We start from the raw sequence: 27,349 nt of genomic DNA on the forward strand, positions 1-27,349 counted from the left end.
CTATGTGAAATGAGTGTAGTGGTCCCAATCTTACTTCTAGAGAACAGACTTCTGTATGACCACAATCACTGTAACATTTGGCGCTATTTGGCAACATCAAAGACGAAGGATTTAATGGATGGAAGTGCTAAACAAACCTCTCACTCTGAGAAGTGGTTCCTGCATGTGTGGGTTATAGCACAGTAACAAGGCTAGCTTGCATTGCTATTGGCCATGCTTATTGTGCCTGACCTGTGAATAAATAAAGGACTTTCAGGGATGTCAAGTCATCACCTGTCACCAGCACTGAATTCCCAAAACAAGGTGTTGGGGAGGGAGGAAAACATTTCCCCCCACTCCCCAAAAAAATTTCTCCTCTGCTCTCAATGTCAGATTTGTGTTATAATCCAAAAGTATTCATCTAAATACACAAGATACCTAATATTAATTAACAATATTCTGACAAATCTGGTAGAATTACATGATCTTAATAAAGGATATTAAGTAATTTCTAGATCAAGTCACTTTACTTCCCAAAGTTAATATAGTGGAAGCTGTACAACTTTGAATCACCAAGCTAGTTGGCAAGGTAAGGTGCTGCATTGCAGATGAGTGTAAATTTAGTAGTTTCTGAAAGTCTGTGTATGTATCAATAGTTTATTCTGGGGCTGGCTGGAGATTGAAGACAAGTGCATTGAGGGACTGGCCATTGATTATCACTTTACTACAGGTTTTTCTGCTCAGGAAATGCATTTAATGTAATGCAAAACAAAACTGCTGACACAGTTATGGATGATACAGTTGTTAGAAGATTCTAGATCAGGGATCGGCAACCTTTGGCCCACCAGGGTAAGCGTCCACTGGTTCGGCCGATCGCGGCTCACATTGGCTGCAGTTTGCCACTCCAGGCCAATGAGGGCTGTGGGAAGCAGCCCGGCCTGAGGATGTGCTGGCCGCCGCTTCCCACAGCCCACGCTGGCCTGGGACAGCAAACCATGGGCCAGTAGGAGCGGCGCCGAACCTGCGGACGCGGCAGGTGAACAAACCAGCCTGGCCCACCATGGGGCCTACCCTGGCTCTCCCTAACTCTGCAGACGGGAGAATAGTAGCATCTTCACTGAAGCACTACAGTGGCACAGCTGCACCGCTGCAGCGTTGTCAGTGTAGACCTGCCCTTAGATTTTTCATGCCTTTTCTCTAAGGGGGGGGGGGGGGGAGTTTCTTCTAGTCTAAGTAGCAGTGGCAGTATCGTAGCCAATGAGGTTAATCCGAGGCGCGATTATTGCTAATTGAAAACTTTTCCATTTGCCTCTTGGAAGCTGAGGGTGTGAGAAAGGAGGCCTTACTTGTTTTGTTTGTTTATTTATTTTTAATGGAAGTTTAGTTGTGAAATGAGGATGGCAACTACACTGTGACTTCTGCATGCCCCTCACTTAGCCACATCATCATATCCGGGAAGGCAGCAGTACAGTAATGGTGTGCTTCCTCCTCTCTCACCTTTCAGTCGCTTTCATACAAACCAGGAGAGACTAGAGAGGGGAAGGGACAGAAAAATTTTCCCAGGAGCTAAGCAGAAGTGAATTTTCAAATTTTACAAGGTCTTTGTTTAGCCAAATGCAGATCTGAAATATGATGACCATCTAGCAGGGTTCAGGGACAATAGTCTAATAGAAATACAAGCCCCTTTTACTTCCCAATAGCAGTGCTGGCTGGCTGGCCTCACATCTGTAGCCCCTGAATCTTGCAGTGAAACTTCTCCCTTCCATTGTACTTGAATTTAGCATCTACCTCTGATTTAACAGAGAGTTCTCATAGTAATAGGTATCTGGTAAATTTTTCAAACCTTCTCTAACAGATCTTCAGCATACAGCCTCTGGATCAGGAGTGATCTAACCAGTTTTTATTCCATTTGACACCAGTGCAGTGTCATGCTAACCTCAAGAAAATTACTTTTGACTTGGGGATTGACTTTTTTGTTGTTGTTGTCAGGGATGGCAAACTTCTAATAACTGTCTACCAACACTTTTTTTTTCTTTCACCCTACTGCAGCAGCAGGAGTATGTAGCTGATGGTGTAGAAGTGGGGAGAGGAAGTAGGTATTGTTGGGATGATATCTGAGAGGAGCAGGAAGAGGTACACGCTACTGACCATGCGTCCAGGGTTTCAAGGCAGTCCCAGCTCTTCTGCTATATCTCCAAGCTTGAGTGATATCTGGGACAACCATGAGACTTACCAGTTTTCGTCTTGACTCTCTCTGACAGTAGTGACGAGCCAGAACTACCCCTCATACCAAGTCCAGCAAACTGACATTTGCTGTAAAGGTGGAGAAATTAAGCTATCTTCAGAATTTGAATTTAATTTAGTTTTTAAAGTTGAGGAGGTGATTGGAAAAGAGAATGTTTTAAAAGTTGGAAAATAAAAGCAAAATGAGGGGGGAAGAGTGGTTACAGCTCTGAAGGGGAGATTGAGGGTGGGAAAAGATAAACTTTGAGTCACTTGCAGCCCCAGTGGGTGGGAAGGAGAGCAGAGTCACTACTACTTCCCTGTCTCCAGTTGAAGCATTGGTCTAATTGCATCTCTCATTTTGCTCCCTGGCATGCTTACAGCTTCAAGGTCATATTAAGGCATGCTGAATAAGAGAAATGCCTGCTTCCTACCTAGAATATCTGCCTTACCCCACTAGGCTGATTTCTCTGCATATTTGAAAGCATTATTACTTGAACTCAATCTCCTAGCAAGAAACCAAATTTGACCCTTCCAAGTAAAGCTGGGAGTGCTCTGACTGTCCTGTCTATTAGATATTTAAATGTTGCTATGGTGGCTTTGATGGATTTTGGGGGTTAGGGGGTGGTGGAGTTTTTGCAACTTATGCCAATGCTGTCATATTGTGTTTAAAAATTTGAAGCCAGCATCTCTTTGTGTATGCTGTACACTAGTGTCCAACACCTTGAATAATCATTTCCCCTCGTGCAAAATACTTACTCAAACAGCATGATTCTGTGTTATACCCACTTTACACTAGTATAAATGACTATACAAGGCCCATTTTTTCTAGTTAATCTCCACAAAATAACTTCTGGAAGTTTTGCGTTTCCAGGAGTCAGACGTAATTTACCTTCAGAGAACAAGCAGTGTAGATAAATAATTTTCTTAGTTGCAGTAGTTAGTTATGATGCGATAACTCAGCTCACCTTCTCCAGGGTCAGATTTTGTCATTTAGCATTCAGATATCTTTTTCATTTTATTCCTTTCACATTATTTTAAGAAATTAATGAATGTGGGTGTGGAAACAATGGCAGACTACAAGCAAATAAACCTCCCTCTCAACATACTATAAAAATAAAGAATGTAATTTGTATAACTACCACTTCTAGCAGTTAACAGTTTTAGAATTCCAGCTGGAAAAATTCCCAGTAATCAAATGCTAGAAGCAATGACTATCCTACGAGTGATAATTATAATTTACCTGTAAATCTTCTCTAAAGGTTAAGAACTTTCTTCATGTCCCTGACACTTTCCTAAATCCCATTACAAGCAGGCTTCAGTTTGGGCCTCCCTAATAATAGAGTATTATACTTGAGCCACCAGATTAGCTATGATTTAACACTTACATATTTGACTTAATTAGTATGTTCTTCTAGGATTATGGGTTCATATGGTGCTTTTTATTTTTCACTTTAGCCTAGTGCTATAGTTTCTGTATACAGTAAACTGCAGAGATAATATAAGGGTCTAATTGCCAGGTTTTTGGATGGTTTTTTTCCCTGTAGTCTAGGGTGCCAACCCTCCAGGATTGTCCTGGAGTCTCCAGAAATAAAGATTTAATATTTAATTAAAGATTGTCGTGATGAAACCTCCAGGAATACTTCCAGCCAAAATTGGCAACCCTACAGTAGTCATGAAATAAGTTAAAAACAAAAATGTATAGTTAATTCAGATAATAAAATATGAACTTCTTCCAAAAATAGAATTCCTTGTAACTATTTCTATATTTGCTTTAATTTTTCTTTGCCAGTGACTAACTTTTATATAGTTGTGTGCTCACATAAATACAACACATTTGCTTATCTTATTGTCTCTTACATAGTATTTTCATTTTCATCTCATGAGAGTTATTACAGAACTACCTTAATAAATACAAATAATATCAACATGCTACTACTATGAAATATTCTGAGCTAGTTCACTTTTTAAAAATACCTTCAAAATTCATTGATCCTTCTTGGATATGAGCGCCAAGGCCCTCTCTCAGGGTTAAACTGTTGGAAGTTTCATAGATTCATTATTTGAGTGAGTTTTATACAAATAACCCCGATCCTACAATTGGATGCAGACGGGTAAACCTTTGTGACACTCCTGCCCCAGTGAAACCAGTTGCTCTTCACAGGTGCAAGGATCTATCAGTCTGTATTTGATTGGAGGACCAGGGTTGACATTTGTTGTTTGCAACTTACTCTGTGCGATTGTGTTTCTTCAAAGCAAAATAGCTGTAAGTTGGTATTGTCCGCATATAGCAACAGCAGGGTCAGCACAAGGTCTTATGTTGATTATATGGAATTCAATCATTTTAACTGTTCATATGTCACTAGTTGTGAGTGGAACATAATGCATTCCTTCATTCATTTCTTGTGTGTGTGTTTTGGAGTCTCTGAGCTTTTCCTGTTACTTACATTCCAGTCCCCCCTCCCCCCAGTTTCATTTTAGTTTTCCTGCTAAGTGCATTTGGCCATTAGGTAGCATTATAATCTTATGGTCTAAACATTAGAGTGCATACACTGCATTTAAGTTCACAACTGCTGTCTCCCTTGGGTTGTTGCTAACCGTACTGGCAATATACTAATAAGGACACAGTCATTTGCACATTTTGCCAAAACAATTTATAATGTACTATATAAATCAAGAACCCTGGCGCTCATCCAGAAAGACTACAGTGCCTATTAGAATTCTGATTGTACACTATGTAAGGCATAAACTAAACTGTCTCCACCTACAGGCCAAATGCTCTTAGCAGGAAAGCTGTAATGAGATTTGCCCCCTTTGATGATCTGTAGGAAAGCAGGAAGGGGGACTCAGAGACTGACATGCACAGAAGCAGGTGTCAGCATGTGGTGCAGAAAGGTCCATTGTAAGTAGAAACTAACCTAAAATGTTTGATGAAAATCTTACTTTTTTTTTGTTTGTTTGTTTTTGTTAATTATAAGGCTCTGGAAAATCTCTTGTGGAGGGGAAAATAAACATTTTAGTTTGTATTTTTATTTAGAGCTAAATTGTGATTTGTTTGTGTGGCAGTGCAGGGGAATAAGAGGGCGGAAGACACCGCATTCCCTTGCATTCTACCATACTTGCACAGGGAGGGAGATGGAATGACTAGCTTCCTTGGGGCTTGTACTCCCACTCCTGCGCATGGACCTGAGAGTGGTAGGGAACAGGAAGATCCTGGGCTATCCTCCACTCAATACTATAACCAGCACCATTGCACCAGAGGACATGCATTACATCGAGTGCATAATACAGACCAGATGGAGTGTACTTGTTCTCTTTTCCTTCCTTCCCCACACTATTGTATTTTTTTTTAATCAGATGTCCTCTGCCTTCACTGGGGCACTCCTCTGTCTAATGGGGGCAGGAAGCAGGTAAGCAGAGATAAAGCTGCTAGGATCTGAGATTAAAACTGGGTTCTTGCCTTCTCATGTATCTTCACCAGCTTCGATTCTGCAAGCCAAACTATATTCTTTTACACCTCTGCAACCTCACTGATTTGATAAGCTGTTGTACTGGTGAGTAGATAAGATCTAGCCGTCAGAACATTTAAATACTGGCGATGTGTGGAAAAGGAAAGAACCCAGTTTGATTTGAAGATCTCAGGGTGAGTTTGCAGGATTGGTGCTTTCATTCTTGATGCTATGCTCTTCTCCTAACTGGGAAGGAGGTTGAGCATCTGCTTCAGAAAAAAATACTAATGTCATATGTATCTTCTAAGTAGAGGCATTACTGAAGTGAACAGCTGTTACCCAAACAAAACCTGAGTATTGAACTTGTTTTAAACTCCTGAACTTCGCTTGCCCAGAAAGAATGAGAGTGAGCCTAGAATGTTCTGAATGAGCCTTCTGTCAAGCACAAGACCAATCCAGATATGATTTTCTTCACCTCTTACAAATGAGGGGAAACTAGGTTTATAATAACTGCTGATAAACCCTTAATTAGCAGACCTAAGAGGTGCCACCATACTACTGGAATTTATATTTTACAAGATCACATTAAAATGTAAATTCATATCTGTATTAAAAGTTGAAGTATGTATTATCTTTTGAGCGATTTTAATACATAAATTAGTGAATTAAGATGGTAAATCTAATTTGTTTCTATCTGATTTTTACTTTCTTTTTTTTTTTTTTACAGTTGGACAAAGAGAACCTGCGAATGTGACTGTAAAAGAAGAGCTAGCTGAAAATATGGAAGCCATGCCACCAGAATCAACCGATAAGGATCATGGGGAAGACGGACAGAAGGATGTTCAAGAAGCTAATGAACAGCTGCCATCAGAAGAAGAAAAAGTAGAAGAGCTAGAACAGCCCAGTGAATCTCAGTCTAATGATGTTGGATTTAAAAAGGTTTTTAAATTTGTTGGTTTCAAGTTTACTGTTAAAAAAGATAAGACTGAAAAGTCTGAACCTGTTCAGCTACTGACTGTAAAAAAAGAGGAAGCAGAAGTGGCAGCAAATGGAGCTGGAGATCATAAAGAAGTCAAGCTGGAAATGGTGGAGGAAGCAACAGAAAGTGAAGTGACCCATCCTGCAGAAAAGATTGAAGAAGAACCAAAGAGTGAGGAAAGGAAAGATGAATCTCTTCCTGAAAAGGTAGCAGAAAGCCCAAGTGAGGAAGCTGAAGGAAACGAAGAGGCAGAAGGAAAAAAAGAACCTAGCAAGTCACCGGAGTCTCCAACAAATGGATTAGTTAATGAAACTGCATCACCACTAAGAAAATTCTTTACTCAGGGTTGGGCTGGGTTTAGGAAAAAGACAAGTTTTAGGAAGCCTAAAGAAGATGAGCAGCAGACTCCTGAGAAAGAAAAGGAAGAGCGAGAAAGGGAAGTGGCAGAGATCCCAGTAGAAGCACATGAGAAGGAGAAAACTGAGAAAGAAAAGGAAGAGCAAGAAAGGGAAGTGGCAGAGATCCAAGTAGAAGCAAGTTTGAAGGAGGAAGTTATTATTCCTTCTGAACAGCCACTTCCACAAGAGACCGTTGAAAGTGTAAACAAGGAATCTGAAGTGTCCGTTGAAGAAAAAGTAGACCTATCCCCTGAAGAAAAACCAAAACCAGTGAAAGAATGTAAAATATCCTTAGAAGCAAAACCTGAAATACCCTTTGAAGAGAAATCTGAACTACCAGCTCCCACGACCATGGAAATATTTGGTGAAAAATTAGAAAAATCTAAAGGCAAATCTAAAGAAGAACCTGAACCTGTAGCTCCAATGACAACAGAAGTGTTTGATGAAAACATTGAGAAACCTGAACCAAAAGCTCCACTGGCAACTGAAATCTTTGATGAAAAGTTAGAGACAGAGGAAGAAGTTCATGTTAGCACTACAGTGGCGAAAGAGGTTAAAACAAATGAGATAGAACAAATGCTCTCCTCAGCTTCTGAACAATCAGTTGAAGGAGATGGTGAGCTACAAAGAATTCAACCCACTGAGGAACAACTAAAGGCCAAAGAAACAGTATGCATAGTAGTAGATGACCACATCAAGCAAACAGAATCAAGCCCTGAAGATGCAGCAGCATGTAAGCCTCCAGAAGGCATCACGACTGAGGTTGAACTGTTGTCATCACAAGAGCGAGCCAAAGTGCAAGGCAGCCCCTTAAAGAAACTTTTTACAGGAACTGGCTTAAAGAAGCTTTCTGGAAAGAAGCATAAAGGAAAGAGAGAAGAAACTAAGCCAGGGGAACAAGTAGAACAAATTCAACATTTAGCTGATTCCCCAGAAAGTCCAGAAGAACAGAAGGCAGAGAGCTCTGCCTCTTCACCTGAAGAATCAACAGAGCCTCCTTCTGTGGAGAAAGCCATAGATGCAACACGGGTCACTGAAACCGAAGAAGGAGTAATTTCAGATGTAGAGAGGAAAAGAGAGTGTGTAACTCCTTGGGCATCGTTTAAAAAGATGGTGACTCCCAAGAAACGTGTCAGAAGGCCTTCTGAAAGTGACAAAGAAGAGGAAATTGATAAGGCAAAGAGTGCTACCTTGTCTTCTACTGAAAGTGCAGTCTCTGAAACTCAGGAAGAAACTAAAGTAAATGGTGAGGAGCAGAAGCTAGAAAAAAGCACAGAAGAGCCAAAACGAAAGGTTGATACTTCTGTATCATGGGAAGCCTTAATTTGTGTAGGTTCCTCTAAGAAAAGAGCTAGGAAATCCTCCTCTTCTGATGAGGAAGTAGGACAGAGGCTTGCTCAAGAAGGCCAAAAAATAGATGAAGTTGGCCAAAGCAAAGAAACTGCACCAGACACGATCCTAACTAGTTCCCAAGAAAGTGATCAAGGACAAGGAAGTTCCTCACCAGAACAAGCTGGAAGTCCATCTGAAGGAGAGGGTGTTTCAACCTGGGAATCATTTAAAAGATTAGTCACTCCAAGAAGAAAATCCAAAACCAAAATGGAAGAGAGAACTGAAGAATCTGTGTTAGTTTCCAGCATAGAACATTCTACTTCAGATGGTGAACCTGGAAAAGAAGAAACATGGGTTTCATTTAAAAAATTAATACCTGGTCGTCGGAAGAAAAAGTCAGATGGGAAGCCAGAACAAGCTTGTGTTGAGGAAGCTGGAGAAGAGATGACAGAAACCAATGAAGAAGACTCTGATGTTCCAGCTGTTGTTCCTTTATCTGAGTATGAAGCAGCTGAACAAGAGAAAATTGAGGCCCAACAAGCAACACAAACTGAGGCAATAAGGGAAGAAACTTTAGATGAAAAGAGAGCTGAAAAATTAGAAGATACCTTAATTATTGAGCAATTTAATGAAGGACTGGTTCATGCAGTTACTGTGACTGTTGTAGAGGGGGAGAGAGCAGTTACCAGTATTGAAGAAAGGTCACCATCTTGGATATCTGCTACTGTGACAGAGTCCATTGAACAGGAAAAAGATGATGAAGAACAAACTGAGCAGATATTTGAAACTGAAGTTGTTGTAGAAAAGACAGTGGTGGTTTCTAAAACTTTGCCAGAGTTGAGAAAGGACATTAGTGATGATACTATAGTAAGTGAGCTGGAGTTAACCTCAGAAGCATTGACAGCACTGGAAGAGGCAACAGAAGTTTCCTGTGGTGAAGAAGCAACAGAAGTGTCCCTTGCAGAGGAGACGACTGAGATGGTTTCTGCAGTGTCACAGTTAACTGAATCCCCAGATACTACAGAAGAAGTTACACCTGTACAGGAGATAGAAGGGACTGAGCAAAATTTAGAAGAATTAAATAAACAAACACAGGAAATTCTTGAGGAAGTTGTAGAAAGAGCGAAGCTATCAGATGAAGTACAGATGATTAGTGAAAGAACTGTGACTGGAGTCATAATTCAGTCAGTGCAGAAAATTGGATCTGAAATGAAAGATGAAGTTACAGTCCTATGCAAAGAAACTGAGTTGGTTGAACAGTCCTTAAAGAAAGAAGAACCTGAAGAGGCTGACATTCAACACATAGAAAGTGCAGGAACGGTTCGAGGCAAAAATGAAGCTGACGAAAGCGTTCTACAGGAAGTGTCAGAGATGAGTGAAAAGTGTGCAGTGATGAAGGAACACACAGAAGAAGCTAAAAGTCTGGATAGATTGGCAGATGAAAGTCAATGGCAAGAAACTGAACAAGCATTTATAGAAAGACATGAAGAAACGTCTGAAGTAGAAAGGATTCTAGAGAAATGTAAATTGAAAGAGGAGGAATGTTACAGTAGTGTCACAATAACTACCAAGGCAGAGCATGAAGTGAAAGCTGAGTATGTTACAGTAGTAAAACAACAAGAAATTTCAACTGAAGAGGCCAAAGTGAATTTAAAAGTAATAATTCCAGGTGAAATCACAGATGAAGGTGCTCCAGAAGTGGATGGATCTGAAAGTGAAACACATGAAGCAAAGCTTGAGCTGTCCCAGGAATTTAAGCAAGTGGTGGACATGGTGCCTAACTTAGAATCAAAATGCATGAAAGTAACTGTAACAGAAGCCCCTTTGCAGAGTGAGACAGAAGATGCCATGCTCTCTTTGGAATCAAAACGTACAGAAGCAACTGCAGCTCAGTCCCCCATACAGAGTCAGGGGACTGACATCCCAGTGCAGAGTGAAAGGGAACATGCCAGGGAGGCCTTAGAACCAAGATGTACAGAAGCACTTGTAGATGAGGCCCCTGGGCAGAGTGGGGTAACTGAGGTTCCTGAGAAGAAAGAGGTGGAAGATGCCGTGCTTATCTTAGAATCAGAATGCACTGAAGCAGTTGCAACTGAAGCTCCAGTGCAGAGTGATGTGACTGAGGCCTCTGTGCAAAGTGAGGGGCAAGATGCTATGCTTACCTTGGAATCAAAGGGCACTGAGGCCACCGTGCAGAGTGAGGTGGAAGGAATTGCTACTGAGGGGTTGATCCAGAGTGAGGTAACTGAGGCTCCTGTGAAGAAAGAGGTGGAAGGTGCCGTGCTTATCTTAGAAGCAGAATGCACTGAAACAGTTTCATCTGAGGCTCCAATGCAGAGTGATGTGACTGAGGCCGCTGTGCAGAGTGGGGTGGAAGATGCTGCGCGTATTGTGGGAAAAGAATGCACAGAAGCACTTGCAACTGAGGCTCCCAGGCAAACTGAGGTGCAAGATGCCGTGCTTCTCTTGGAATCGGAATGCACAGAAGCAATTGCTGCTGAGGTCACTGTGCAGAGTGAGGTAACTGAGGAGGCCACAGTGCAGAATGAGGTGGACGATTCCATGCTTACCTTCGAATCAAAATGCACAGAAATCACTGCAATGGAGACCGCCATGAAGAGTGAGGGAACTGAGATCCCTATGCAGAGTGAGATGGAAGATGCCCTGCTTTCCTTAGAATCAAAATGTCCAGAGGCAGTTGTAACTGGGGACGCCATGCAGAGTGGGGTAACTGAGGCACCTGTGAAGAGAGAGGTAGAAGATGCTGTGCTTACCTTAGAATCAGAACGCACTGAAGCGGTTGCAACTGAGGCTCCCATGCAGAATGATGTAGAAGATGCGCCATCTAACTTAGAATCAGAATACCCGGGGGCAGTTGTAAATGGGGCCCCTCTACAGAGTGACATACATCCTAAAGAACTGCCTGTGTATGGAAAGGGAGATGAAGAGGAGCCCATGGAAGCAAAACAAACACTTCTATTGACTGTGACAAGTTCAAATGACAATCAGCAAGAGGAAACCAAGTTTGAGCCAATGACGGAAGTGGAAAAAGATTTGTTTGAACCTGGAAAATTGGAACTTGCAAGCGGTGATAAACTTTATTCAACTCCAGTGCAGCAAGAGATTTTAGCTGTGCAGCTGGAAGATACTGGCTCACCCATTCCTACTATTGAAAGCTCTGAGGCTCAAAAAGCATATGTGCCTGTAACAGCTGCAGCAGTTGAAGAACAAATCATTGCAGAAACTGTAACATCTATGGAAACCTCAGCTGAAACTTTAGAGTCTTTAGCAGCAGTGCCTGAAAAACTATTTTCTGAACTAGTCCAAGATATTACCATTGCTCATTCAGGAGTTGAGGCTGCAGACAGTAGGAGTGAAGAAACTGCAACACTGTCGGTATCAGAGATGACCGCTGCAATGGTGGATGGAATGACTGAGGAAGCAACAAGCTGTACACAACCTGATTTGGTCCAAAAAGATTACGTGGATGACGCAACCCAGGGGAAGGAGCAACAGAAGCCAGAGTGTAGGGAAGAAGCTGGGGAAAAAATAGTTTCTCAAGATAAAGAAAGCCCATCTCTAACCCACGTAGAATTCGTAAAAGATGTTCAGTCTGTCACTATAGAATCTCAGAGTACAAAAATTGTATTAAAGATCATTCAGACTGTCGTTGAAAAACTTGAAAGAACAGAAGAGCCAGCTGCTGTGTGCATGGCATCTGAATCAAAGCAGCAGATTGAATCAACAGATGGAAGTCAAAACGGTATAAATACAGCTGAAGTTCAGGAAAGTGTACAGGCTCATCAGCAGCTTCTTGTAAAAGGTGAAAAGACAATAGAGGGTAAAGAACGAGAGTTCCAGCAACCAAGTACAGTCAAACATACTATTGTAACACAGTCTGCGGAGAAACAAGCTACTCCAGAACAAACAGAAGATGTGCCATTAACTTCTGATATGTCAAAAGAGGGAGAAATTCAGGATTCAGGAAAGATTGTAGCTGTCCCTGAAGATGTTTCAAGTGAAAGTTTAGGGGCTCAAAAATCAGCGATAGATATGAGTGTTTCAGAAGACTTATCCAAAGAGACAAGAACAGACCAACCAAAGCTAAAGGAAAAAGAAGCGGGGCAGACTGTGGCCACCCAAGAGAAATATATGGTTCAGCAAACACATATAGAAAGGAAGGAAGACAAACATAGCCAACCAGTGGAAGACATGAAGAGACACACAGAGGAAGATGTAAATAATCAAGAATATGCATCTTGTGGGAGTCCACAATCAAAGTCAGAGCTCACCAAATCTTGAGGCCCAATGTAAGAAGCATTTTCATTACTTATTTCTTGGTAGCATTATTCAGAAACTTTTCATTTTTTCATTGTTACTGATTTGATACTGTGTAGTGCCTTTTGCACGCATCAAAGACCTCCTCAGGATTGCAACCCAGGGACCAAATTTTCAAATTATTTTGCCTAACTTGAGACAACTAGACCCATATTGAATTACCAGACACTTAGATCAGTGTTTCCCAAACTTGGGATGCCGCTTGTGTAGGGAAAGCCCCTGGCAGGCCGGGCCGGTTTGTTTACTTGCCGCGTCCGCAGGTCTGGCTCCCACTGGCCGCGGTTCGCTGCTCCAGGCCAATGGGAGCTGCTGGAAGCGGCACAGGCCGAGGGACGTACTGGTCGCCACTTCCAGCAGCTCCCATTGGCCTGGAGCAGCGAACCGCGGCCAGTGGGAGCCGCGATCGGCCGGACCTGCGGACGCGGCAAGTAAACAAACCGGCCTGGCCCGCTACGGGCTTTCCCTACACAAGCAGCACCCCAAGTTTGTGTTCATTTATGTCAGTGTTTCCCAATCTGTCGGGGAAGAGTCAACACTGCTTTTGTAAAGGGAAAGCATATCTCCCCAATCTTTATTAGAATTCTTTGGACAAGGGTGATCCAGTGGATACAGTGTACTTGGACTTTCAGAAAGCCTTTGACATGGTCTCTCACCAAAGGTTCTTAGGCAGAGTAAGCAGTCATGGGATAAGAGGGAAGGTCCTCTCGTGGATCAGTAACCAGCTAAAAGAAAACAAAGGGTAGAAATAAATGGTCAGTTTTCAGAATGGAGGGATCTATACTGGATCCAGTGCTGTTCAACATATTCATAGATGATCTGGGAAAAGGGGTAAACAATGAGGTGGCAAGATTTGCAGATGGTACAAAATTACTCAAGATCGTTAAATCCAAAGCAGACAAAAGGATCTCAGACTGGGCAGACTTGGGTGACTGGGCAACCAATTGGCAGATGAAATTTAATGTTGATAAATGCAAAGTAATGCATATTGGAAAACATAATCCCAACTATACTTACAAAATGATGGGATCTAAATCAGCCGTTAGCACTCAAGAAAGAGATCTTGGAGTTATTGTGGATAGTTCTCTGAAAATATCCATTCAATGTGCAGCGGCAGTGAAAAAAGCTAACAATGTTAGGAACCATTAGCAAAGGGATAGCTAATAAGACACACAATATCATTGTGCCACTATATATTTCCATGGTATGCCCACACCTTGAATACTGTGTGCAGTTGTGGTCACCACATCTCAAAAAAGGTTTATTAGAATTTTGAAAGGTACAGAGAAGGGCAACAAAAATGATCAAGCTTCCATATGTGGAGAGATTAAAAAGACTGGGCCTTTTCAGCTTGGAAAAGAGATGACTAAGGGGGGAATATGATAGAGGTCTAGAAAATTGTGAATGATGTGGAAGTGAATAAGGAAGCATTGTTTACTCCTTACATAATAATAATAAATAAATAAATGGTCACCCAATGAAATTAATAGGCAGCAGGTTTAAAACAAAAGGAAATACTTCTTCATACAATGGACAGTCAACCTGTGGAACTCATTTCCAGGGGATGTAGTGAAGGGCAAAACTATAATGGGGTTCCAAAAAGAATTAGGTTAGTTCATGGAGGATAGGTCCATCAATGACTATTAGCCAAGATGGTCAGGGTGTCCCTTGTCTCTGATTGCCAGAAGCTGGGAGTGAACAACGGTATGGGTTTCAGTGGTAGCCGTGTTAGTCTGCATAAGCAAAAAAAAAAAAAAACAGGAGTCCTTGTGGCATCTTAGACTAGCAGATTTATTTGGGGATAAGCTTTCATGGGCTAGAACCCACTTCATCAGATGTATGAAGTAAAAGATACAGGAGCAGGTATAAATACATGAAAGGATGGGGATGCTTTACCAAGTGTTAAGTCAGTCTAATGAGATAAATCAATTAACAGCAGGATACCAAGGGAGGAGAAATAACTTTTGAAGTGGTAAGAGAGTGGCCCATTACAGACAGTTGACAAGAAGGTGTGAGTAACAGTAGGGAGAAATTAGTATTGGGGAAATTACATTTAGGTTTTGTAATGACCCAACCACTCCCAGTCTTTATTTGGGCCTAATCTGATGGTATCTAGTTTGCATATTAATTCCAGTTCTGCAGCTTCACGTTGGAATCTGTTTTTTAAGTTTTTTTGTTGAAGAATTGCCACTTGAGGTCTGTTATTGAGTGACCAGAGAGATTGAAATGTTCTCCTACTGGTTTTTGAATGTTATGATTCCTGATGTCAGATTTGTGTTCATTTATTCTTTTGCGTAGAGACTGTCCGGTTTGGCCAGTGTACATGGCAGACGGGCATTGCTGGCACATGATGGCATATCACATTGGTAGATGTGCAGGTGAACGAGCCCCAGATGGTGTGGCTGATGTGATTAGGTCCTAGGATGGTGTCCCTTGAATAGATATCTGGACGGAGTTGGCATCAGGGTTTGTAGCAGGGTTTGGTTCCTGGGTTGGTGTTTTTGTTGTGTGGTGTGTAGTTGCTGGTGACTATTTGCTTCAGGTTTCGGGGCTGTCTGTAAGTGAGGACTGGTCTTTCTCCCAAGGTCTGTGAGAGTGAGGGATCGTCCTTCAAGATAGGTTGTAGATCCTTGATGATGCGCTGGAGAGGTTTTAGTTGGGGGCTGTAGGTGATGGCTAGTGGCGTTCTGTTACTTTCTTTGTTGTGCCTGTCTTGTAGTAGGTAACTTCTCGGTACCCTTCTGGCTCTGTCAATCTGTTTCCTCACTTCACCAAGTGGGTATTGCAGTTTTAAGAACGCTTGATAGAGATTCTGTAGGTGTTTGTCTCTGTCTGAGGGATCGGAGCAAATATGGTTGTATCTTAGAGCTTGGCTGAAGATAATGGATCATGTGATGTGGTCTGGATGAAATCTGGAGGCATGTAGGTAAGTATAGCGGTCAGTAGGTTTCCGGTATAGGGCGGTGGTTATGTGACCATTGCTTATTAGCACTGTAGTGTCTAGGAAGTGGACCTCTTGTGTGGACTGGTCCAGGCTGAGGTTGATGGTAAGGTGGAATTCCTCAAGGGCCTCCTTCCCATGGGTCCAGATGATGATGTCATCAGTGTAGCGCAGTGGCTCTCAAACTTTTTTACTGGTGACCCCTTCCACATTGCAAGCCTCTGAGTGCGACCCCCCCCCCCTTATAAATTAAAAACATTTTTAAAATATATTTAACACCATTTTAAATGCTGGAGGCAAAGCGGGGTTTGGGTTGGAGGTTGACAGCTCGTGACCCCCATGTAATAACCTTGCGACCCCCTGAGGGGTTCTGACCCCAGTTTGAGAACCCCTGGTGTAGCGCAAGTAGAGTAGGGGCGTAAGGGGACGAGAGCTGAGGAAGCGTTGTTCTAAGTCAGCCATAAAAATGTTGGCATATTGAGGGGCCATGAGGGTACCCATTGCAGTCCTGTTGACTTGAAGTTATAAATTGTCCCCACATCTGAAATAGTTGTGGGTGAGGACAAAGTCACAAAGTTCAGCCACCAGGTTTACCGTGATGGCACTGGGGATGCTATTCCTGATGGCTTGTAGTCCATCTTTGTGTGGAATGTTGGTGTAGAGAGCTTCTACATCCATAATGGCTAGGATGGTGTTTTCTGGAAGATCATCAAAGGATTGTAGTCTCCTTAGGAAGTCAGTGGTGTCTCGAAGATAGCTGGGAGTGCTGGGAGTATAGGGCTTGAGCAGAGAGTCTTCATAGCCAGATAATCCTGCTGTCAGGGTGCCAATGCCTAAGATGAATGGGGCGTCCAGGATTCCCATTCTCATTGCTTGCCTGTTCTGTTCATTTCCTCTGAATCACCTTACATTGGCCACTGTCGGAAGACAGGCTACTCTGGGCTAGATGGACCATTGGTCTGACCCAGTATGGCCGTTGTTATGCTCCTATCTTAAAAACATAAATAAGGAGCCTTATTTTTAAAAGTTGTTGAGTACTCACAGCTTCCATTGTCAACAAGAGAACTTGCACCTCTGCAAATGAGGCCACTTTTATTCAGAAGCAACAGATCTTTTGGATGAGATGTAAAGCAGAGGTACTACTAAAACAGCTGTATTAGTCAACTTCATGGGTAATTATTCTCCACTTGCCTACTGTATTATCCTTCACCTGCTGTCCCTCATGAGTGCCAGTTGGAGCTGTGCATACTCAACACCTTGGGAAATCAGAAATTCAGGTGCAGCACAGCACTGTTTCTCTTCTAAATGCAGTAAGAGAGCTATTCTCTCCTACAGGGCCCCTCCTCCTTCTTGGGTAGTACAGTGAGAGTTTGCTCCACTTCTCATTTTAGTCTTTGCTCATCCGTGAATAGGGGGGAATTCCAGCAACAATCCTGGGGGTAATATGGGACATGCAGCTATATTACTGTCATCTTACAAGCTAAGCAAGTTGATCTGTATCTAGTCAGTACTTGGATGGGAGACCTCCAAGGAAACCCCAGTTGCTGCAGGAAATGCTGAGAATTCATTAGTGGCAGTCTTTCCTCCAGCTCAGTACTAACCTGTTGGTGTTAATTGAGACAGAAAACAAAAGTTGTAACCGTTTCTATTGCCGTTGTCATTTTGCCTCTGAAAATTAGAGGCCAAATCATCAACTGGTGTAAGTCAGTTACTCTGTAGACTTCAAATAGAGCTGTCCTGATTTATGTTAGGATCTGAACTTAGATTTCCAGAAGAATGTAACCTGGGAACTGGCTAATTTTCAAGTTTAAGAAGTAGCCACTTGAGTGTTGGACACCTGGGAGGGAGGGTAGGTTTCTGGCCACTGGAAGATGGGTCTGCTTCAGGACTTTTGAAAGGAAAAACACCTACTCATCCTTTGCTGGGAGTCTCCTCCTTCTCATCTTGTGTTCCTAATGTGATCCTGCTTACCTTGCTACTAGTACCCAGCCATCCTGTTTGGCTGAAAACCAGCAGCGCAAAAACCAGTACAGAACCTGTGAAGCAAACTGAGATAATGAGGCTGTGATGCTGCCACCTTCCTGTTATATTAGAGTTCTGTGGAAGTGAGAGAAGTGTTGTTCTCTTCAGAGCAAGAACTCTAGAGTGAGATGGGGATTCTGCTGGGAAATGAAGACAAGAGATGAAGTACTGAAAAAGAGTCCCTTCAGTGTAGGAAAAACTCTAAAAGCTATACAAACACAGTAGGGAAATGCAGCCACTTCTTATATAAAACTCCAGTCAGTGTCAGCTGGTGGATAATTATGAACAACCTGACAATAATAAACCAGTGCAGCCATGTCATTTAAGCTTCTGTGATGTGGGATTTAAAAATAACTAACATGTTTAAATTCTGAAAGCTATGTTGACAGTCTTTAACTAGAATAATCCAGCAATATATACCTGTGTGTTGACTTGCCTTTCAACAAGAACTGAAACAAACTGGAGAAGGTGAAAGTTCAAGTTCAGCTGTCTATGGCCAGAAAATTGGTATGGATTCTAGAATGGGTTAGTTCATGGGTAAGCATTTGAGTTTCCAGGGAAATTTGGAATTGTGCCCATTTATCTGTCTTTCTCCCACTTAAATGAGTCTGCTAACAGGGGAAAATTTGTTGGGTATATCTGGGGAAGAAGTTGGATTTTTATCTGAAATATGAAGTTAGGTGGACAAATAGTTACTGAATTATGATATCCTAAATTGTGTTCATCTTTTTTTTTTGCCATTTTCCTAAAAAACAATGGAAAAGGGGGGAGAGAGAGAGAGTTTAACTGATTTTTCAGGTCTCCTATTTCTGATGTAGAGTACAAGACAAAGTGGCTACATTCCAATTTTAAATCTTCATATTTAAATTAGTAATGCAGAATGATACCTCAATCCAGAAGAGGTTAAAATAGGCTGTCAAATGACCAATCACTAGGGTAGCTTGTCAATGTAGAAAAGAGAATGTTTACCTATACTGAAGCTAATCCGACACGCTGTTGAAAACAATTAAAATGAAATGAAAATGTAGTGATCATCACCCTTGAAAATTCTTCTAACACTTCTTTTTGTCAGATTCTAGATTTAGAACATCTATTTAGGGTGTGCCTCCATGTCTCCTTCTACCCTCTCCCTGGATTCCCTAAGGTGCTCCATTTCTGTGAATCTTAGGAGTTCTGCAGGAGGGGAGTGTGAGTGTTCATGTAGTGAGCAGGGGCGGCTCCAGGCACCAGTGTAGCAAGTGCATGCCTGAGGCGGCAAGCCGCGGGGGGCAGCCTGCTGGTTGTTGTGAGGGCGGCCGTCAGGCTGCCTTTCGTGCCATGCCTGCAGGAGGTCCGCCAGTCCTGCGAATTCAGCGGTAATTCGGCAGTGGGGACGCTGAAAGCGCGGCACCTGCGGACATCCCGCAGGCATGCCGCCAAATCCGCGTGGCCAGCGGACCGCCCGCAGGCGTGCCACCAAAAGCCGCCTGACTGCTGTCCTTGGGGCGGCAAAAACCATAGAGCTGCCCCTGGTAGTGAGGGTGTTGTGTTGTAATGAGTGGGCTGACCAGAGCGTTGAGCTCAAGGAGGGCTGTGAAGAAGATGGTACAAATGTTGTCAGTGGGGTACGGGAAGTTTTCACTGGAGAAAATGGGGCAACTGAGCGAATAGTGAAGGTTTTGTGGAGGCAGCAGAATGTGGGACATGCAACAAGGGCAGAATGGGGGTCTACGGAGCTTGTCACTGTATTCCTATATCTCCCCCTCAAGTCTAAAAAGGCTCTCAGTGCTTTCAAAAGATGAGCTTAAATTCCCAACTCTGTTAGTCAGTAAAAATCATGGACTGAACAGAGACACCGGATTTATGCTTTTTACCAATCTGCAACCCACTACTCTCCTCATTTTGTCCTATGACTGCAGAACTTAATGGGCCACTCTACCTTATATTATGTGCTAACTACTTATGCTAAACAATCTTATGCTAAACAATCTGTTCCACCTTGCATTTGGCTGTGTTGCTCAATACCTTTCACAGACCTGAAGACGAGCTCTTTGTATGAGCTCTTTGTACGTTTGAAAGCTTGTCTCTTTCACCAACAGAAGTTGGTCCAATAAAATATATTACCTCACCCACCTTGTCTCTTTAAAATGCTTAAGGGAGCCCAACTCCTGTGCACCTCCGAAGGCCCCCAGGAGTCCAGGCACCTTTCATTTTGGACTTTGGGAGATACACAGGAAGAGCAAAGGGAAAACTCCCATGCTGTGTTGCCCTACAATCCTTTTGCTTTCTCCATCTGGCTCCCCCTCTCCAGCCGCATCCTAAGATGTTGCTCATCACAGCCTTGTTCCAGCAGAAAAGTCTGACTTTTGATTAAGTGGAATCCCACTTAAACAATTGCCACTTGTTGGCTGGTATAACAACTTCCAAGATAATGATTTAGGGCTGTGGTTCTCAAACTTTTGTACTGGTGACCGCTTTCACACAGCAAGCCTCTGAGTGCGACCCCCTTATAAATTTAAAACACTATTATAAATGCTGGAGGTGAAGCGGGATTTGGGGGTGGAGGCTGACCGCTCATGACCCCCCATGTAATAACCTTGGAACCTCCTGAGGGGTCCCAACCCCCAGTTTGAGAACCCCTGATTTAGGAGGTGAAGATTTTTCAAGTGAATTCTCTTTAAGGGGAGGTAATGGTCACAGGTCATCCTTACCCTTACCGTCAATTGTGTTGAGCTTAGCTTTTTCTTTTTAAACTGGAGGATGTTAACTGAGTTGATGAGGTCTCTCTTCAACACCACTCCTGAAGAACAGCCTCACCACTTAAGGAAATTGTGAGGGAGAATAGAAATGACTTGAGAGAGAAATTTGTGATTAATAAGGCTTTAATATTTTTATTCTTTTATTTCAGCCGTTCTGTTAAATGTGTGTGCTACATTTGGAGAGACCAGAATGTGAAGAAGGCAAGAGCAGAAAGTGGAATCTGCTGATTGGTCTGTAGACCAATATTTCTGAATTGTGAGATTAGACCATCAATATCTGACGTCATTCCTTGAGAGTAGCTGACAATCCTGAGGCAAGATCAGGAGCTTTAGTCATCACCCTCTACTCTTTTCAAGACTTCTTTATTTTTGTTTGATGAAATGATTGAAAAAAGTGATGTCTTTGATTTAAATGATTTCCATAGCCTATTGGCAATACCCAGTTTCTATTGTTCCAGATTCCCCCTTCTAACATGCTTCCAAAACTGGAGTATAATTCTTGGTGTATTTATATGTATATCATAAACCCACTTCTGATTTTAATGTATATGTTCTCTATCTTATGTTAAAAATACAAAATGATATACATTTGCATCATTATATGAGACTAAGTGCATGTGACCATGGTGAAGCACTGTGAGTGAGCTACAGCTGGCCACAAATTATCTTCATGAAATTTAGGCAGGTTTTCCACTTAGTGGAAGAGGGTGTAAGAACTGATATTTAAGGTATTATGCTAGTCATTGTTCCTGCTTCCATAAAAGAACATTCATGATCGAACAATTCCTACTTGGAAACCTACTGATGTAAATTATTAGGCAGAAGTTAATTTTGCATCACTTCCTCTATAGGAAGTGCACTGTAATTTTATTGAAAAAATTTAAAGTTCACTTTATTGCAATTTGATTTTTCTGACAGCACCTGGTGGAAGCTGGAAGTCCTTAAGAGTTACAAATTTATCCATTTCAAATTGTTCAGCAACCTTGAAATGGCGATTTAAAGAAATTATTGTGCTTAAATCTCTGAGACAAAATATTTCAGCGTTATGAAGAAAATGATTAACTGTTATTATTTTTGCATTCTAATGTTACCCTGTCTCCTGGACCACACAAATGCCATGAAATGAGACGTTCTTTTTAAAAAAATGTTTTGCTAGATACTGGATTATGTCCGCTCCATATTTATGCCCACTTCTTTTCAGAACAGTGTGTTTCATTATGCTCATGTACATTTGGCAGATCGTGATTTCTGAAAATGATTTAAATAAAATCTTTGCTTATACTTCTCTCTGTTGGTTTTAATTAAGACTTGGCAAACCTGGATCAAAATATTTCTCAATTTTGTCAGGTGTTAAGTTACAAGTGTAGATCAGTGCATACATAAAACTGGGCAGGCTTGAAATATTAAATAACTGAACAATTATTAAGTGTTCAAAGTATTCTGTACCCGACCTTCTAGGCACAGAGCAAGCATGGTGGGTCGTCAGTAGTTTTAGATCTGGTTTCTAAAATAAATGTTACACGTTGCACTTTGTGAACTTCACACCATTCTGGTTGAGCAAGATGTTGACCAATAACTTCATTATCCTATCTATATAGTAATTTATTTTAAAATGAACTGTTTCCTTCTAGTGTACCAAATGTTCTTGTTACGTCAGGTGCCTCCCAGTCTCTGGGGCTGCACAGTGTGCAAGCAAAGAAATGTGACAGATTACACTGTTGTGATTGCACCATCTGGTGGTGGTTTTCTGCAACTTGCAGCTTGTTACTCGTATGTTAGCCAACTAATTCACCTCTGGCAAGCAGATATGGGTTTCTCCTAAAATGTGTATAAAACATCACATCTTGCACGGCATCTGCTAACAAAATATGGCCATGTCTGCACTTACAATGGCACAGCTGTACCAGTACAGCTGTGCTGCTATAAGATTGCTCATATAGCCACATTATGCCTACGGGGGAGAGCTCTCCCGTTGACATAAAACCTGCTTAACGAGTGGTGGTAGCTATGTCAGTGGGACATAATGCTGTGTACCCAAGTGTTTATGCCGGCGAAGCTTATGTCACTCAGGGATGTGGGTTTTTTTCCACACCCCAGAGCGTCAAAAGTTTTCCCGACATGAGTGCTAGTGTAGACGTGCCTTAGTCTTGAGGCGAAAAGTGACAGGATCCTTGTGCTGTAACTGCTAAATGAGAATTCCAAATATCAGATTGTTAGTTTGAGCATATTCCCACTGTATTTGGCATAAACCATCTCATCACAAAGTATTGGAGCAGGGAGATATTGGTCATCAGGAGTTAGAAACACAAAGTAATTTCTGCAGAAATATCCAGTTATGTGAAGTGTTTATAGCTATCTTCTGAACATTTTAGGGTACATGAGAAAATGGAGGGTTGAATGTATTTTTGTTAAAAAAAAATTAGTTTACAATTCTTCTTTTCTTCATTTTTACCATCTCTCCCCTCACTCCCTTGCTACTCTCTGTAACAGCACTCAAAGTGCTTAGCCCAGGAACAATGTTTAAAAAAAAAAAAAAAATTAGAGAAATTTTAGCAGAAGTCTTTTTTCCCTTGATGGTTTTAACTGTAGTTGAATATCACTTCAATCCTAAAATTGGGAAACTATTCTGAATTAAGAGCAGGTCTCTAGTAACTTGTACTACAGGCAGATGCTGCTGCAGTAAAACATTTAACCCGGGACACCTTAACCCTAAAGAACAACCTAGTGCTCAGAACCTTGGAATCCCTTCTTTCAGCTCACTCATATTTTAACAGAAGTTAGTCGTGCATGTGAGACTCGAGGCTTTATATAAATGTTTCTCCAAGACACTTTGATACTGTACTTAAAATGAATTAGGATCTTCACTCTGCTATGATTTTACCTGACATAATGCACACGCACGCGCTGTGTGTGTGTGTATAATTAACGGATGGAACTCTGGGGATGCCCAGAAAAAAGCAGTGTCCTTTAGCTCTCTAAAAAGTCAGTATTCTCCTACAAAGAACATGGCAGGAAGGGCCTTATTTTTGGCCCAATTATAAATGACACCAATCTGCATTGTCACCAGTGCAACTTGCTAGAGTACTCCCATGAGTGCAGAATATAAAGATTTTTCTTAACTCACAGAAAAATATATAAAAGTTAAAAAATGTGATCTCAACCAATCCAGTCTCTTTCCTACCCCTTATCTTTGGGCATGAATTACAAAAGTAATTCTGACAATGGCTGTCAGTTCCCAGAGTTTATGTTGCTTGCGTTATTTGTGCTTTTTATAACACCATGCAAATGTGAAATCTGTTACGTTTGTACAAAATTATATACCTATGTACGTTAAGCCATATTGCAATAACTGCAACAGGTAAAACAAAATAACAATAGCATGACCTGTGTAACCCTTTGTAGTTCCAAAGCTGTTAATAATATGTAAAGTTATTTCTTGTCTAAATCTCATTTAAAGAAAGCTAGCGTTTCACAATGGAAATGGTCTGTTGGTAGAAGCGGAGAAGCAAGTGCTTAAATCTTGCTTGTTTTTTATATTAATCCTGGGCCTAGCTAAGCAATGCAACAAATGTGAACTGTATAACCAATGTTTCTCCTTGTTACAGACATCTATAAAATAGGGCACCATTAAGACCTTCCTAATGGTGCAAGGAACATCTCTCTACACACCGATACTACTTTGTTCCAGCCAATTGCTTTGGCCCCTGAAATACTCAGGCTGCAACCTGTAGCTTGTGCTTAAACTCCAAGCTTGCAGCTTCCTCTAATCCAATGTACTGGGTTTAAAAAAATGTTGATTTTCTATTTTCTGTTTTTAAGGTAGATTTTCACTGACTAAATAAAGTACAACCACAAGTTCATTCTAATATGTGTACGTGTTTTGTAGTTTCGACTTCCTTCTTGCAAATGGTTTCTCTGTTTATTAAATCTCCAGATACGAGAATGAGTTTTGCTTCTTGATAACTGACAGTGTAGATTGACATCTCATTCAGCTTTAGATCTGAATAAAAAAAATTAATTATGATTACATTGAAGCTTCAATTGTGTGGGTGTATGTATTAATGGGTATATGTAATAAGCTATTTCAGAGGATTTTGAAGAACAATTTCCAGATTGAATTCAGGCTTGGTGGTTGTATTCAATGAGCAGGAAAGGCTATGGAATGAATTGTACACTTGCCTTGTGTAGCTACTGAAGTCAGGCAAAAATAAGGCATCAATGTGACTAAAATTACAGCATAATACTGACATTGAATTGCCACAGCAAATATGCAAAGCTCTCTGCACTGGCTCTCTGATCAGAATTTTCAAACTGTTTCCAACAGCAAAGGGGTAACTCAGCTTCTCCCTTGAGATGATACAAATAAATAACAATTACATAAAAGAAGATTTTAAACCCAAACATAAAAATGGGGACTATCAAATTATAGAAAAAAACATGTTGGGGAAAAAATACTTTGACTCCTGTCCCTCCTTCAGCCTATCCTAGCAGCACTGATTTCAAAAGGAAGTTATAGTTGCATCTGTAGGGCAAGCAGCATCAGGCCCTAGATTGCATTGGCCTCCCTTTTTATAGGACAGCAACGTTTGCATCCTCCCAGTAAGTCTTATGTTGACATTAGTTTGTAGCCTCTCCCTCTCAATTCAATTTTGAAACCCAGATTAAAACAACTTTGCTATGGTGGAGTTTTACAGATTGGTTTGTGTGTTTTTCTTTTAAAACTGAGACCATTTAATTAAAAAAAAAATCCAGTGTTGGCCAGTATGTGGTGGTTATTTGGTTAATAAACTCTGCCTTTGTCCTCACTACTTGTGTTGTCCGTACATGTCCTTTTTGTGGCCCTCATCACCACAGTGTCTAAGCCCCAGGCCAGGAAATGGTTGTTACCTTATCAATAGCAAGCATCCTAATTATTAAACTGAAGTGCTCAGTAAACGGGATGCTATTACACTGGGTCCTTCCATCAATTTTTCTCAAAGGTTAATGTTCCCAGTTTCTAGCATAATAGGCAGTGAACAGACACCATGTTACCTTAGTAGGATGGTGCTGTTTGGTGATGGTGAGGGACTTCAGTGGAGCTACACCACTTAACACAAGCTGAGAATTTGATCCAATTATATCTTTAGAGTTAACACTCACATTGTGCCTTAGCTGATTAATATATATAAATATATATGATTAATATATATAAATATACACACACTATAAAACATCAATTCCTACTGCCCATATGAACTAATGTATAGAATAGACTAGAGTAAATCTACTAAGCAAATGCTTATAGGCAAAGCTGGATTTAAATATAACCTGAACATAAGGAAAATCCTGCTGTGGCTCTGAAGACTTCTTTGGGAACAGAACCACCATGATGATACCACATAGGGTGGGAGCAGGACTTTGGAATGACAGAAACAGGATGGAATTCAATAGTACAAAGCACATGGTCATGTACTTAGGGTCCAATAAGGGTTTCTTCGAGCTGGGGGGGCTTGTCAGTTGGATGCAATGGAGGAGGAGAGGTCCTGGTCTGTTGGTCAATCACAGGATGCCAAGCCACCTGTGTGATGCAGTTGCGAAAAGGCAAATGTGCTCCTAGGCTTTATCTGGTGAGGCATTTCCTGCAGAGCTAGAGAAGTATAATGCCATTGTACAAGGCACTGGTGGTGTCAGACCTCATTTGGAATATTATATACAATTCTGGTCACTTGTGTTAAGGAAAGAGGAATTGCAGTTGGAACAGGTGCGGAGAAGAGCTACTGGGATGGTCAAGGGAATGGAGGGCCTGTCTTAGGAAAATGGAAGAGCTTGGCTTGGTTAGGTAGCAAAAAAGGCTGAGAGGAGATACGATTTCTTGCTATAAATACATGAGAAGGGTAAACAATGGCCTAAAGGCCAAATGTTGACACAAGAACAAATGGATATGAATTGGCTATGCCTGCAAAGAAGGTCTCTAACCATCAGAAGAGTGAGGGTCTACAGCAGCCTCCATATAGGAGTTGTGGGGATGAGCAACCTAGTTTTAAGAAAGAATAGGACAAATTTATAAGTGAGAGTGTATGATGGGTTGCCTGTAATGGAGGGAGTGCAGGGCTCACCAGTATTAGGGCTCACTTCCAGTTTATGCTTTATATTCCTAAAAGCTCGGGCTTCAGCCAGACTTGTAGGGGTCAGGAAGGAATTTTTTCTCCCCACCAATGTATTCTGGAATTATTTTTTGTCTCCTTCCTCTGAAGTATCAGGGATGGCTATGGCTGTAGATGGGATAGTGGGGTGGGCCAGGGCTTTGAGGTGGCACCAAACAGTCTCTCTCAAGTGTGTAGCTGCCTGGTTCTTGCTCACATGCTCAGGGTCTAACTAATTCTCATAGGCGGGAGTGGGAAGGAATTCCTTCCCTTCCCCCCCCCCCCCCCCCACCCCGGTCAGATTGACAGGCCTAAGTCTATGGTAGTAAGTGGTGAGCAACTTAACTATAGGCCTCACTACCTGCATGACCTATAACATTCAGCTGAGGATGGCAAAGATTGCAAAGCCCCAGCTGAGACTGGCAAGGAGGCTCTTGCTGTTGGTATTGTTGGAGCGCACGGGACCTGATTCTCCACCCCCTTGCACCTGCACCTTGCAGAGTCAGTCACACCTGTGCAAAGTGAATAGAAAACATGAGCAGATCTGTATGGTAGTATTTCTCACCCCTTTTCCCCAGGTCAAGGCAGTGGAGAATAGCCTCCTCCCCCCAAAGTCTGAAAAGTCGCTCTTAGCTGAGTCGGGTTTTAGACTTCACTACTTTTCAGTCCAGGAGAGCAAGAATCTAGTGATCTGCAGGACAAGATAAACTGATGTTGTTTAGCATTTCATTAATTTTTTGTTTGTATTTTAATCCCTGTAATTAAAGTTCTTATGTCCATGGTTACAGGCACTGTAGAAGTTAACAAAATAACAGCTCTGAACCAGCTTAT

The 27,349-nt window shown here is 41.7% G+C and overlaps 1 protein-coding gene and 1 pseudogene across 5 annotated transcripts in view; both read left to right on the plus strand.

The window, feature by feature from the left end:
• The window catches only part of AKAP12 (A-kinase anchoring protein 12), a 112,616-nt gene extending 88,354 nt beyond the window's left edge, over window positions 1-24,262 (plus strand). For 4 of the 5 annotated variants that reach the window (XM_008177415.4, XM_065588812.1, XM_065588811.1 and 1 more), the window contains 2 exons: window positions 6,379-12,670; window positions 20,546-24,262. In XM_008177415.4, the coding sequence (XP_008175637.2) occupies window positions 6,379-12,662 (6,284 nt within the window). In that variant the 3' untranslated portion in view covers window positions 12,663-12,670; window positions 20,546-24,262. Of the gene's footprint in view, window positions 1-2,028; window positions 2,301-5,030; window positions 5,105-6,378; window positions 12,671-20,545 lie in introns of those variants that run through there. The other variant, XM_065588810.1, reaches the window with a different exon arrangement.
• LOC112061643 (U4 spliceosomal RNA) lies at window positions 1,207-1,370 on the plus strand (annotated as a pseudogene).
• Window positions 24,263-27,349: the final 3,087 nt, after the last annotated feature.

The sequence above is a fragment of the Chrysemys picta genome, chromosome 3 (genome assembly GCF_011386835.1).
Source record: "Chrysemys picta bellii isolate R12L10 chromosome 3, ASM1138683v2, whole genome shotgun sequence".
Taxonomy (NCBI): domain Eukaryota; kingdom Metazoa; phylum Chordata; order Testudines; family Emydidae; genus Chrysemys; species Chrysemys picta.